The sequence below is a fragment of the Octopus bimaculoides genome, chromosome 25, assembly GCF_046866305.1.
Source record: "Octopus bimaculoides isolate indiv1 chromosome 25, ASM4686630v1, whole genome shotgun sequence".
Classification (NCBI taxonomy): domain Eukaryota; kingdom Metazoa; phylum Mollusca; class Cephalopoda; order Octopoda; family Octopodidae; genus Octopus; species Octopus bimaculoides.
The window spans coordinates 7,482,868-7,494,905 of NC_142952.1; the positions used below are offsets into that span (position 1 = coordinate 7,482,868).

A 12,038-nucleotide genomic window follows, 5' to 3' on the forward strand; every position below is an offset into this window, starting at 1 on the left:
CTAAAATTACCTATTTTTATCCTTTTCTTTTTTCCATCCTTTTGTATTTCAGGTGTTGAAATTCAGTGTATTGGACATTTTAAATTGTTGTTCTCCCTGCTGCGACTTGAGAACTGTGCTAAACTACAGCAGTGTACACTTGAGGTCAGTCTGAAGGAGAGCTCTTTATTTTATATCTCATGTATCAGGGAACAACTGTGTTAGACCTTTCACATTCACGATTATGCCTCTCAGATGTAATGCTGTATTAAGTACCGGTAGAACAATGGGGTCAATGCATTCGACACACTCCCTCTCCTAAAATTATTGGCTTTGTGCCAAAATTTCAAACCATTATTATTATCATCATCATTATTATTATTATTATTATTTTCTTTTCCCATACAGGTGATCAACAGTGTGACTTCCAACCAGGAATGCGTGAATGATATTGCAGCTTCTGAGATCCTCTCCTATCTCTTACTTGCCATTCAGGGATTACCTCAATGTAAGCGCATTATTTCCTCAACTCAGCCGTAGCCTACCATCCTTGTAGAGTTTAAATGTACCAGTCATATGCTGGGGTCCAATGATATCAACTGTTCATCCATCCTCCAAATTTTTGGTCTTGTAACCTCACCCACTGTTTTTTTTTTAGAAACCATTATTGCCTAATGGCAGCATAGGAAAGATCTAATCCCTCCATTTTATACATCTTCTGAAAATGTGATTTCTCATGTTTTAAGCATAGCTAATCCTCCCTTGGATTAAATAAGAAAAGCATTAACCTTCATTTACATTACAAAAAAAAAAAAAAAAAATTTAATCCCTTTTACATTGAAAATACAAGACTAAACCCTCCCTTACATTTTATCTTTTACTTGTTTCAGTCATTAGACTGTGGCCATGCTGGGGCACCACCTTGAATAATTGTCTTAGTTGAATGAACCGACTCCAGTACTTATTTGTTTTTAAAGCCTGGTATTTATTTTATTGGTCTTGTTTTGCTGAACTGCTTAGTGACGGGGATGTAAACACACCAACACCAGTTGTCACTTGTTGGTAGCAGACAAACAAGACACACACATTGGTGAACGCCGCCATGTCTATAGAAGGTACTTGTTGAAGGTGGTGCCATGCAGTGGGACTGAACCTGAAACCATGTGGTTACATAGTTAGCTTCATAATTTTCTTAATTTTTTTGTTCTTCAGGTCATCTGCTGATATTAGAAAGTTTGTTTGCTTTGATGTCAAACACAAAAATTGTGAAAGAAGCTTTATCGAAAGGTTTGTGCACAAGCTTTTATATTTTTGTTTCAGCATTTCCAAAGTGCCATTTTTTGATGGCATAAAAGACACATGGGCTATTTAGATGCACCCTGCCTAATTTCAGCTGCACATGTGCTATTTAAATGCACCCTGCCCAATTTCAGCTGCACTTCTGCTGGGAGAAAAGGATTTTTATGTATTAATCTATTCATTACTGTATTCCTAACAAAATTACACTCCTTAATTGTTTTAATTAAATTCTAAAATAATCATGATATGCTGTGTCCTGGAGACATCTTATCAAAGTAAATAACACAGTATTCGGTGCTCTACAAAACATCCAGGTTAATTTTGACATAAAGATTGCCTTTTAATGTTAAAATGTTTCACTGTACACTTTCCTGACTTTTGTGCATAATTCTGTGTACTATACGTGCACCTTTGATGAGTTATAGTGCACCTGAGCTATGTACACAATAATTTCATTATTTTGTCCCTCCCTTTGGAAATTTCGAATTGGTAATAAATCCCTATCTTTTTGTCTGATTGTATTACAATTTGTATTTAACAAAAAAAAAATCTCTTTTTTCAGGAGCCCTTGTATATTTATTGGACCTGTTTTGCAATTCGGTGAATCCGTTAGTCCGAGAGAAAACCTCGGAATTATTTGCAAAAATGTTGAGTGATAAATTAGTCGGCCCTAAGGTGCGGATTATTCTAGCCAAATTTCTTCCTAATATTTTCATGGATGCGATGCGAGACTCTCCTGAAGCCAGTGTACATATGTTTGAAGGTAAGATTTAAAAAGCCCCCTTTCTTTTTTTTTCCTCAAGCCCCCTTTCTTTTTTTTTCCTCAAGCCCTACACTATGTTGTGTAACCTTAAATAAGTGGTCAGCTCTGACCAAATTTTGATGACCATGACTTCATTTGTTTGTGTTTTGGAGTGGTCGACAAGTCCATTTTTTGCCAAGCTACTGTCATAGAGACACTCCATATATGACAATCCTGTCATCTGGGATGTAGTTCACGTCAAAGTACATCATCGAATATGTCCGTCCTTCCTTTTCTTTCTTTTTTGTTTTTTTAATTTAAATGTCAGAGAGTGACTTCAAAGATTTCAGCTACTATTTCTAGCAGGTTCCCCTCCAATCAATTAAAAATATCTTCTACAGGGCGATAACTCTAATGAAGAATGCCAGAGTAGCCTCCCCTGAAATATTAGCGCTAATGTGAGAAATTGGAGATATTTCCGTTTAAGTTACCATTAACTACGTTAAGAAATACGTGCATTTGATTATAAGGACGTGGTAGCCATGGCTGGAGAGACTTGTGACCGCAGGTTTGCTGCTTAACCTGCGCACCAAACATATATCGTGTGCGTCTCTCTTTTTTCATATTTGTCATTGGACCATACATGTGAATTTGGGGCAGTGGTGGGATCTGCTCTAGGTGATGCTTTTTGGGGGAAGCTCTATTGGGTCTGCTGTGTAAACCTGTATAGAGGCCTGGAGGCCCAGGTACCTCTGAGGAGAGGACGGAAAACTCAGTATCTGCCCTAAGTGTTATATGTTCTAGCTACTCTACTGAGCCCTTGTCATACGCGCAGACATTTAAAAACAGTTATATACACACATGCATACATTCACCAATACACATACTAAAACATACTCATAAACATATGCACCTATAAAGATGCATTAAACACAAAAATACAGGCGCACACACATTGTATGCACACTTAGTAAACTATATGTATATTTCTATTTTCAGGAACACACGAGAACCCAGAGTTAATCTGGAATGATGACGCCAGGGAGAAAGTCTGTGACTTAATCAAGAAACTTAAAGCTCAGTAAGTTCTTATACATGCATATGTGCGTATGTATATATATTTTCACTCTTCGCATTGTCTATTATTATTATTATTGTTGTTGTACAAAATCTTCATTCATTGTCAGTCTGCCTGTAATCTCTCTACCACGCGCCCAACATCGTGTACCAGTAATTCACACTATCCACACCACATGGAGTTCTTACCTAATCCTTTCCTGCATATTTGATATAGCCATTTCCCGGATGGAAGCCAAATCTTGTTTCCTTTCCTTGCAAGGTGCCATGCATTGCTATTGAACTCAAGACCACATGGTCGAGAAGCATGCTTCTTAACCATAGAGCCATGCCTGTATATTTGTGTGTATGTGTTTCTACATGTACATAAGTGCTGGCGTGGCTGTGTGGTAAGAAGCTTGCTTCCCAATCACATGGTTCTGGGTTCAGTCCCACTGTGTGGCTGGATGTCCTTCCTAACCACTTTACAGAGTGTACTGGGTGCTTTTTACATGGCACCATCGCTAGTGCTTTTTACACACACACACACACATGTATGTATTGTCTCTTTCTATTGCAGACATTATCGTGCCCAAAGAGACAACCCTGACACCAGATGGAGCCTCCCAGATGACTTTGCCATGGTTTACTCTGACGTGCAGGGAGAACTTGCGATCGGAGGTGTCTTCTTACGACTGTTCATTGCAAATCCCAGTTGGGTCCTACGGAAGCCTAAGGAATTTCTGACGGAGCTAATGGAGAAATGGGTTCGCCTTATTGAAGATAGATCCCCAGATGTAAGTTCCTTTCACTTATTGAACTGTGGTCATTGTTGTGGGGCTGTGTGTGCGTGTCACCTTCATGCTGGAGGATACACCATGTTGTTGGGTGCCACTTTCAAGTGGTCAGGGGTGTCGCCTTCATGTTGTTGTAGTTGTCTTCTGATATTCCTACTGTGGTAGCTTACTGCATTATGATATCTTAGCTGTCTTATGACATCACTACTGTAACTTCTTAGCTGTGTTATGACATTGCTACTGTGACAGCTTAGTGTATTATGATCTCCTTACCACGGCATCTTACTACTTTGCTTTCATATACACACACTCTCTACTTTACTGTGTCTTCAGTTCATTATTGAATTAGTCTTCTATTGTCCTATCAAATGATAATCATAATTATTAGGCAACAATGAAGCCTCTACATTACTGCCTGTAAGAAATAGCAGCCAAATTCCACATGTAGCACCCATCTTTTTAAACGTCCACATTGCATAATGTAGTCATAGATACTCTGTCTGGAAAATGAAAAGAAGACAGGTTAGTCATGGTTGGAATGCCTTTGAATATAGTTCAATTTGATCAGGGCCAACCTGGCACCAAAGCACATCATCATCATCATTTAATGGTCATCTTTCATTTATGTATTTTTCTTTTATTGTCCCCAGGGTGAAATTTTGGAGACAGTGACGATGGCACTGGTGTGCTTATTCCAATCACAGGTTGCGTTACTCGACCAAGTCCCTGGCCTTGGCTACATTCCCCATATATTCCAAGTGATGCATGCCAAAAACCCAGCTATACCCAAATCTGCCATTCAAATTCTTCACCAGCTGAGCAATAGTGAGGTAAGTAATGTTCTCTCTCTCTCTTTCTGATTGACTCTTCTTTCATGTATGACAGTATAACAAAAACTAAATCAGTTGACGAATTGCGAGTAAAGTTCAGTTTTCTCTCTGACATGTTTTTCATATCTAACAGTATGGCACTTAGAGTATGTCTGATACATATGACACTTCTCTTCACAACTCAGATTTTAATGACAACACTGTCTGCACGTCTTATAGTCTTATGACTACATTCTTCTAACATTTTACAGTTTTATGACAACACTCTCCTCACATCTGATGGTCCTATGATAACCCTCCCTTCACATCACACGGTCTTATAACTACAATCACCTCACAACTTATGGTCTTATTACTATATTCTCCTCACAGTTATATGACAAACTCTCCTCACATTTTGCGATGTTATGATTACATTTTCCTCACATCTTAGTTTTATGACTACATTCACCTCACATCTTATGATCCTACACTCTCCACTCATCTTCCAATATTCTGTCAATACACTCTTTTACATCATCACATATATGAGTTATCTCTCCCCTCTGTTGCCTTCTTCTGTTGCAGTTATGTATACGGAGCATGGGCTCAATAGAGTGTATAGGCTCTCTGAAAGCTGGTATGAAGACTCGCAAAGATATGATTGTGTTTGCTGCTGAGTGCTTGGCCAAAATGTTTGAGAAAGGCGAAGAGGAGCTTGTTTCGCAGGTATGTACTTGTTTCTCTGTTTCACGTTGTTGTACCGAATCGTTATACGAAGATAGAACGGGGCTTGGTAGTCATTTAAGTAACACTGATCCCAGGGGTGTATCATTGGATAAGCTTGGTTTTGTGGTTAACGAGTCTAATTTGCAACAGTGTAACTTCTGGGTTTGGTCTTGCTTCACAGCACTTTGCAGAAATATTCCGTAATCTTGGGTCTGCAAAATCTTCTTATTATTATTAACATATCGTTGACGGAAACTGTCCAGAAGCCTGTCGTACGTATGTATATGCATACGCAGTGCGCATGTGATGCAAAAGGGAGTTAAATCGAGGCAGTGAACGAAAATTCCGCCTTGTAGTTTGATCACCAAGTTATCTCCCTTTACATCTAGTTATCTGTGTTCTTCGTCTGTCATTGGAGTTTGCGGCCATGCTGGAGCACCACCTCGCAGGATTAGTTGAAGAAATCGACCCTAGTACTAACTTAACAGGGATGTAAACAAACCAACGCGGTCACACACCCGCACACATGATCTGCTTCCACACAGTTTCTGTCTACCAAATTTACTTAATGTGACTATAGTAGAAGATACAGCTTCCATCTACTGAATTTGTAGAGGCCCCTAACTGAGTGGTTAAGGTATTCGGCTGACGATCGTGAGGTCGTGAGTTAAATTCCTGGCAGGACATTGTGTCCTTATTTCACATTGCTCCAGTTCACTCAACTGGCAAAAATGATTAGTACCTGTATTTCAAATGGCCATGTCACATTCTGTGTCATGCTGAATCTCCCTAAGAACTACCCAAAGGCTACATGTATCTGTGGAGCACTCATCCACTTTCACATTAATTTCATGACCAAGGTGTAGATCAACTGGAACCCTCATTGTCATAACCAACAGAGAGCCAGTTTGTATTGTCCTTATCTATCTGTTTAACCAGTCTATCCTATTTCTTGTCTCTTTTGTGTATATTTCTCTAGCCTTCTGTCTGTCTCTCGAACATGTCTTTGTCTATCTATCTACTTTACCTTCCTCTCTTGTCTGTCTAACCTCCCTCTTTATCCACCCTACCAATCTGTCCAGCAAATTTGTCTTATATATGTCTATCTAACTTACCTCACTACCTTAATCTCTCTCTCTTTGATCTATCAAGGCAATCAAACAGGAGATGATACCATTCCTGCTGTGGGTGCTACAGAATCCTCTAGAAGCTACAGAAAACCCTGCTGCTACCAAAGCTCAGATTGTGAAAGCCCTGAAGTGTATGCAGAGAAGCCTATTGTACGGTGAACAGGTGAGATGAAACTCCTCGTTGGCATCTACAAGCTAGTTGTTGTTTAGATCTATATCAACTCTGATAGAACAGACCTGGGATTAAAGCCTCTCAGCCATGACCATCCTGTATATTTTCTGTTTTAATTAACAGTGGACTACATTATCCACTCCTCCTTTGTGTGTGTTTGTCATCATCATCATCATCTAGTGCTTTAAATCCGGGTTTTGTCCCAGCTAACGGGGGTGGCCAGATCTACCTCAATACCATAGCAACTGAGGTAAGTAGGTGCAGTCCACTCCAACCTTTGGGCTGGCTCTCCAGCCTCGACCCCTCATCATATTTTTTTGGTAAAGGAATAAGAGTTAGGTTAAAGTATGTATGTATGTTTGTCCCCTCCTCCCACTATCACCTGATAACCAGTGCTGGTGTGTTTATGTACCCCCCTCTAACTTAGCAGTTCAACAAAGGTGGCCCCGTAAAATAGGTACCACAATTAGAACAAAAAAAAAGTACTGGGGGAATGTTTATTTGATTAAAAACTTTTAACGGTAGTGCCCCAGCATGGCCACAGTTAGAAGATATTTCAAGTGTATCCATTTTTCCTTGCAGGTGACGTCAATTTTAGATAAATCGACTGTTTGGAAAGAATACAAGGACCAAAAACATGATCTTTTCATATCAGACGCCAACATATCGGGGTATCTAACAGGTAAGAACTCTGTCTTCTTTTGTACGACATCTGTTTCTTGTATTAAAATATGGTGAATCTAGTAGAATGACAGACTATAGTTACCCTGTATGAATTAGCTCTGTATTGGGTCAAGTCAAACCAGTTCTTCTTTCATGGTCGAACCGTTGGTGATTAAATTGGCGACATCACTTAGGGGTCTTAGTCTGATGTGTGGCACTTGGATGCATACCTTGTCAAGGACAGACAAGCAAAAATAAAAGTTAGACAGACAGTTTGGATCTTCAGGCATGTTGCAGCTTGCTTGAAGATCTTGTGCACCCACAGGTGAAACTCAGTGTAGTACTGGCACTCTGTCTGTTATGACAATGCATGTTCCTGTCGATCTGGTCAGCAGAACAGCTTACTCATGAAGCTACAGTGCAAGTGGCTGAGCCCTTCACAGACACACTGGCCTTTTGAAATACAGCTATTATTCATTTTTGCCAGCTGAGATGGTGGAGCAATGTGGAATAAGATGTATGTGTATATTTATATATATATATATGTGTATTCATGTAAAAATACATTTTTTTTTGTTCAGGTCCTGGAGTTGCTGGCTACTTAACCAGTGGAGTACGTCCGAACCTGCCCGATGCCCCGCCACCTTTGGACACAAGTCACCAGGAGGAATTCCACTGAAAAAAAAAAATTGCAGAAAATAATTTAAAATACCAAAAAAAACCCCAAAAAACAAAACAAAACCATGCAACAATAACAACAGCATCATTGACTCCAGAATCTCTGAATGTTGTGCGTGAGACGCACAGACAGATCTTCCTTTCATTAGTGTTTTCCTTAAATTGTGTGTGTGTATCATATATATATGCATCTGCAGTGTGTGTGTGTATATATATATAGGTTTCTATACATTAGTGTGTTTATTTGTATCTGTAGTATGTAGTAATTGTTCCGGTGCTCTCAGACGAACGTAAACAGTATGGAACTACTCCAAGACAATCTGTCGTATTTTGGATAGGAGCAGCAACAGCTACAACACACATGGTGCTTTGTTTCTTTTTTTGTTTGTCTTAGAGTGAAAAATAGCTTTTTTAGAAATTGGATTCTTATAGCCAGGCATGTATGATGTGTGTCTGGATATATGCTTATATAGGATCTGTGTATATATGTTGATGCACATGTATTGTCATCTCTAGACATATGTATGCATATATGTAGACTTGTATGTGTGTATAAATGAAATGTATGGAAGTACGTATATATATATATATATACTGTTCTATGAGCACACATGCATTGAAGTACATATGCAATGGCATTGTTATTATAATCATTAATAATAATTTTGAAAAACAAAAGAAAAAGACTTTAATCCGAAGAATTTTCATTCGTTTATCTTGTATAATTACTATTGTTAATACAACTTTAAATTTCTGTTTCTATCATCATTATTATTATTATCATGATAATTTCTGAAGTGTCGAGCTGGCGCAATCATTAACATGTTGGACAAAGGTCCTTGGAGGCATTTGGGGTCTGCTCTTTTATGTCCTAAATCGAAATGCCACAGAGGTTGACATTGCCTTTTGCCCTTTCAGGGTCCATGAAATAATTACCCGTCATGTACTGGAGGGTTGACTAGTCCCCTCCCCACAGTATTTCTGGCATTGTGCCTATTGTAGAAAGAAGTTGAAAAACAAAAAATATTATTATTATTTGATGGAAAGGGTCAGCTGTCCATGGCCTGAATTCTAAGGGGACATGTGTTTACGAACCCTGTGGAGAACACTTGCAGTTTCCATCAGTGATGATTTTTGTAGGTGTTACAGTTCCATTAATTATTTTACCCGTTTCAGTCATTTTGACAGCAGATCGCCTGGAAGGGTTTTAGTCGAGCAAATTGACCCCAGGACTTTTTTTTTTTTAAGCGTAGTACTTATTCTGTCAGTCTCTTTTGCTGAACTGCTAACTTATGGGGGACATGAACAAACCAACACCAGTTGTCATGTGGTGATGAGTGATAAACATAGAGACAAGGACCCCTACACAAATATATGATGGGCTTCTTTCAGTTTCTGTCTACCAAATCCACTCACAAGGCTATAGTAGAAGGTGCCACGCAGTGGAACTGAACTTGGAACTATCAGGTTGGCAAGCAAGCTTCTTACCACATAGCAATGCCTATTATTATTATTAAAGGGGCAAGCTGGCGAAATTGTTAACATGTCAGGCAAAATGCTTAGTGGCACCCCATCTATCTTCATAGGAGTTCAAATTCTGGTGAGATTGACTTTGTCTTTCATCCTTTCAGGGTCGATAAAAACAATTACCAGTTGACCACTGGTGTCGATGTAATTGACTAGTCCCCTCCCCACTCAAAATTTCAGGCCATTAATAGAGAGGATTATTTACACTCTCAGAGTGGTTGGCATTAGGAAGGGCATCCAGCTGTAGAAACTCTACCAGTCCTCAAGTCAAACCATCTAACCAATGCCAGCATTGAAAGCAGACTTTAAACGATTATCATTATTATTATTTCTCAGGTGTTGGGCTAGCAGCGTTTCTTCTGGATGCTTTCTGTTATGAGTTCAAATGCTGTTGAGGTCAGCTTTGTCTTTCATCTTTCAGTATTGGTAAGATCAGTGCCAGTGAATTGATGAGGGGGGGCGATTGTCTGTGTAATCAACTTCCCCTTCCCCTCAAAATGGCTGGCCTTTTGCCAGAATTTGAAATCCATTATTATTATTATTATTGAAGAAATCATTAATACTATAGTCTCTGTATATATGAAACTGAGATAAAAGTATTAAGTTTTCAACAACAACTGTGTTTTTGTGTGTGAATGAATGAGAGAAAATCAATGTTGAAATGTAGAAGTATACAAAAAAGAAAATACCTTCGCAGAAAAAGTGTCATAGTGGCGTGCTGGGCGAAATGCTTAGCAGTATTTCGTCTGCTGTTATGTTCAAATTCCGCCGAAGTCGACTTTGCCTTTCATCCTTTCGGGGTTGATAAATTAAGTACCAGTTATGCACTGGGGTCCATGTAATTGACTTAATCCGTTTGTCTCCTCTGTGGGCAATAAAGAAATAAGAAAAAGTGTTATGGAATTTAAACAGGGAACAAAATTATATACACTCACACACACATATACTCACGTGTGTATGTATATATATATGTACACATGTATACGTGTGAGTATGTATTATATATATATATATATATATATACACACGTGTGTGTGTGATGGCCTCTTTGATGCCTGAGTAGGTATTATGCTCTATTGATTCTTGTTCATCTTTTGTGCTCTTTCATGTAGATAAATTTACAAACCTCCCCCCACCAATAATCCACTTAACCCATGCCTTAATAAAAAAAGAAACAATAACTCAAATATAATAAGATGGTCTCTTTTATGTTTTGGTTTAGAATCCAACAGCTTGATTTAATATTCGTTTTAAGATCCCTTATTTTTTTTGTTGCTTTCAAAGAATTACCTATTTTTTGTTCACCTTTATTTCTTTTTTATTCTACAGTTACGATCACACACATGCGTGCATATATGCTTATATACATTGTTCATACATTCGTGCAGATGTGGACTCAAGCATATGTATTTTACACACACACATACACATATATATATCTCCCCCACACAAACATGAATACATAAATTGTATATTTTTACAAATATACACAAAGTATATCTATATGATGGAAAAGTGACAATACTGATATGCATTTAAGTATATATATATATATATATATATATACACACACAGACATGATCCCACCCATGCCAGCTTGGAAAGTGAACATCAAATGAACATGGTTATATATACAATATCTGTGCATGATCAGATCACTCACAATATTTATATATCAGCAGAGATTTTTATGTTTAAAAGACAAAACAATTGTAGATTAATGGTTTACTTGTCCTATTATATATATATATACATATACACCTACATACACTCTCACTAACATTATAAATTTTGGTCAAAGAGTAATTATGGTGAAATCCTGACATTATGTATAAAGGAGAAGTGTCTTGCCGTATTGAGAAGTGTGGCTTAGAAGAAAAAGGAAAAAAAAAACGGACAATAAACAATATTATCAAGGGTATGTAATACTCAAGTACTCCGCACAGATCAGCGGTATGTGGTGCTTGAGTACTCAGAACAATAAGAAAATACTCTGTGTATAATTTCTCTTGCAAATTGTTAAATTTGTTATAAATGTTAATCTTGGCTTTGTTGTTATTTTGTTTTGTTGATGCTGAGATGACGAGAGAGTCTCTAGTTCTATAGTTGCTCAGCCTGTTATTGTTTTGTTTTGTTTCAGGTATTACTCTGAACTACATATTACATTATATAGTAATTGTAATAATACACACGGATATGTATGTTGTATGAGGCAAATAAAGTGAGTTCACGGCATTTGCATAACCAGCCCCAGCCCATTCAAAAGTACCTTGGATCGTAGGGCGACCTGCTGTGTGAAAATCAAATGGAAATTGTAGTTGTGGTGCCGGTGGCACGTAAAAAGCACCCACCACTCAGAGTGGTTGGCATCCAGCTGTAGAAATGCTGCCAGATCAGACTGGAGCCTCCTGGCTTCCCAGACCCCAGTCGAACCGTCTAACCCATGCTGGCATGGAA

At 38.3% G+C, this 12,038-nt stretch overlaps 1 protein-coding gene across 5 annotated transcripts in view; it reads left to right on the forward strand.

Moving 5' to 3' along the window:
* LOC106870860 (dnaJ homolog subfamily C member 13) overlaps window positions 1-11,622 on the forward strand; it is a 95,699-nt gene extending 84,077 nt beyond the window's left edge. For all 5 annotated transcript variants that reach the window (XM_089341581.1, XM_089341585.1, XM_089341586.1 and 2 more), the window contains 11 exons: window positions 53-144; window positions 388-487; window positions 1,192-1,266; window positions 1,841-2,041; window positions 3,020-3,101; window positions 3,657-3,873; window positions 4,524-4,703; window positions 5,271-5,411; window positions 6,564-6,704; window positions 7,296-7,395; window positions 7,958-11,622. In XM_089341581.1, the coding sequence (XP_089197707.1) occupies window positions 53-144; window positions 388-487; window positions 1,192-1,266; window positions 1,841-2,041; window positions 3,020-3,101; window positions 3,657-3,873; window positions 4,524-4,703; window positions 5,271-5,411; window positions 6,564-6,704; window positions 7,296-7,395; window positions 7,958-8,055 (1,427 nt within the window). In that variant the 3' untranslated portion in view covers window positions 8,056-11,622. The remainder of the gene's footprint in view (window positions 1-52; window positions 145-387; window positions 488-1,191; window positions 1,267-1,840; window positions 2,042-3,019; window positions 3,102-3,656; window positions 3,874-4,523; window positions 4,704-5,270; window positions 5,412-6,563; window positions 6,705-7,295; window positions 7,396-7,957) is intronic.
* Window positions 11,623-12,038: the final 416 nt, after the last annotated feature.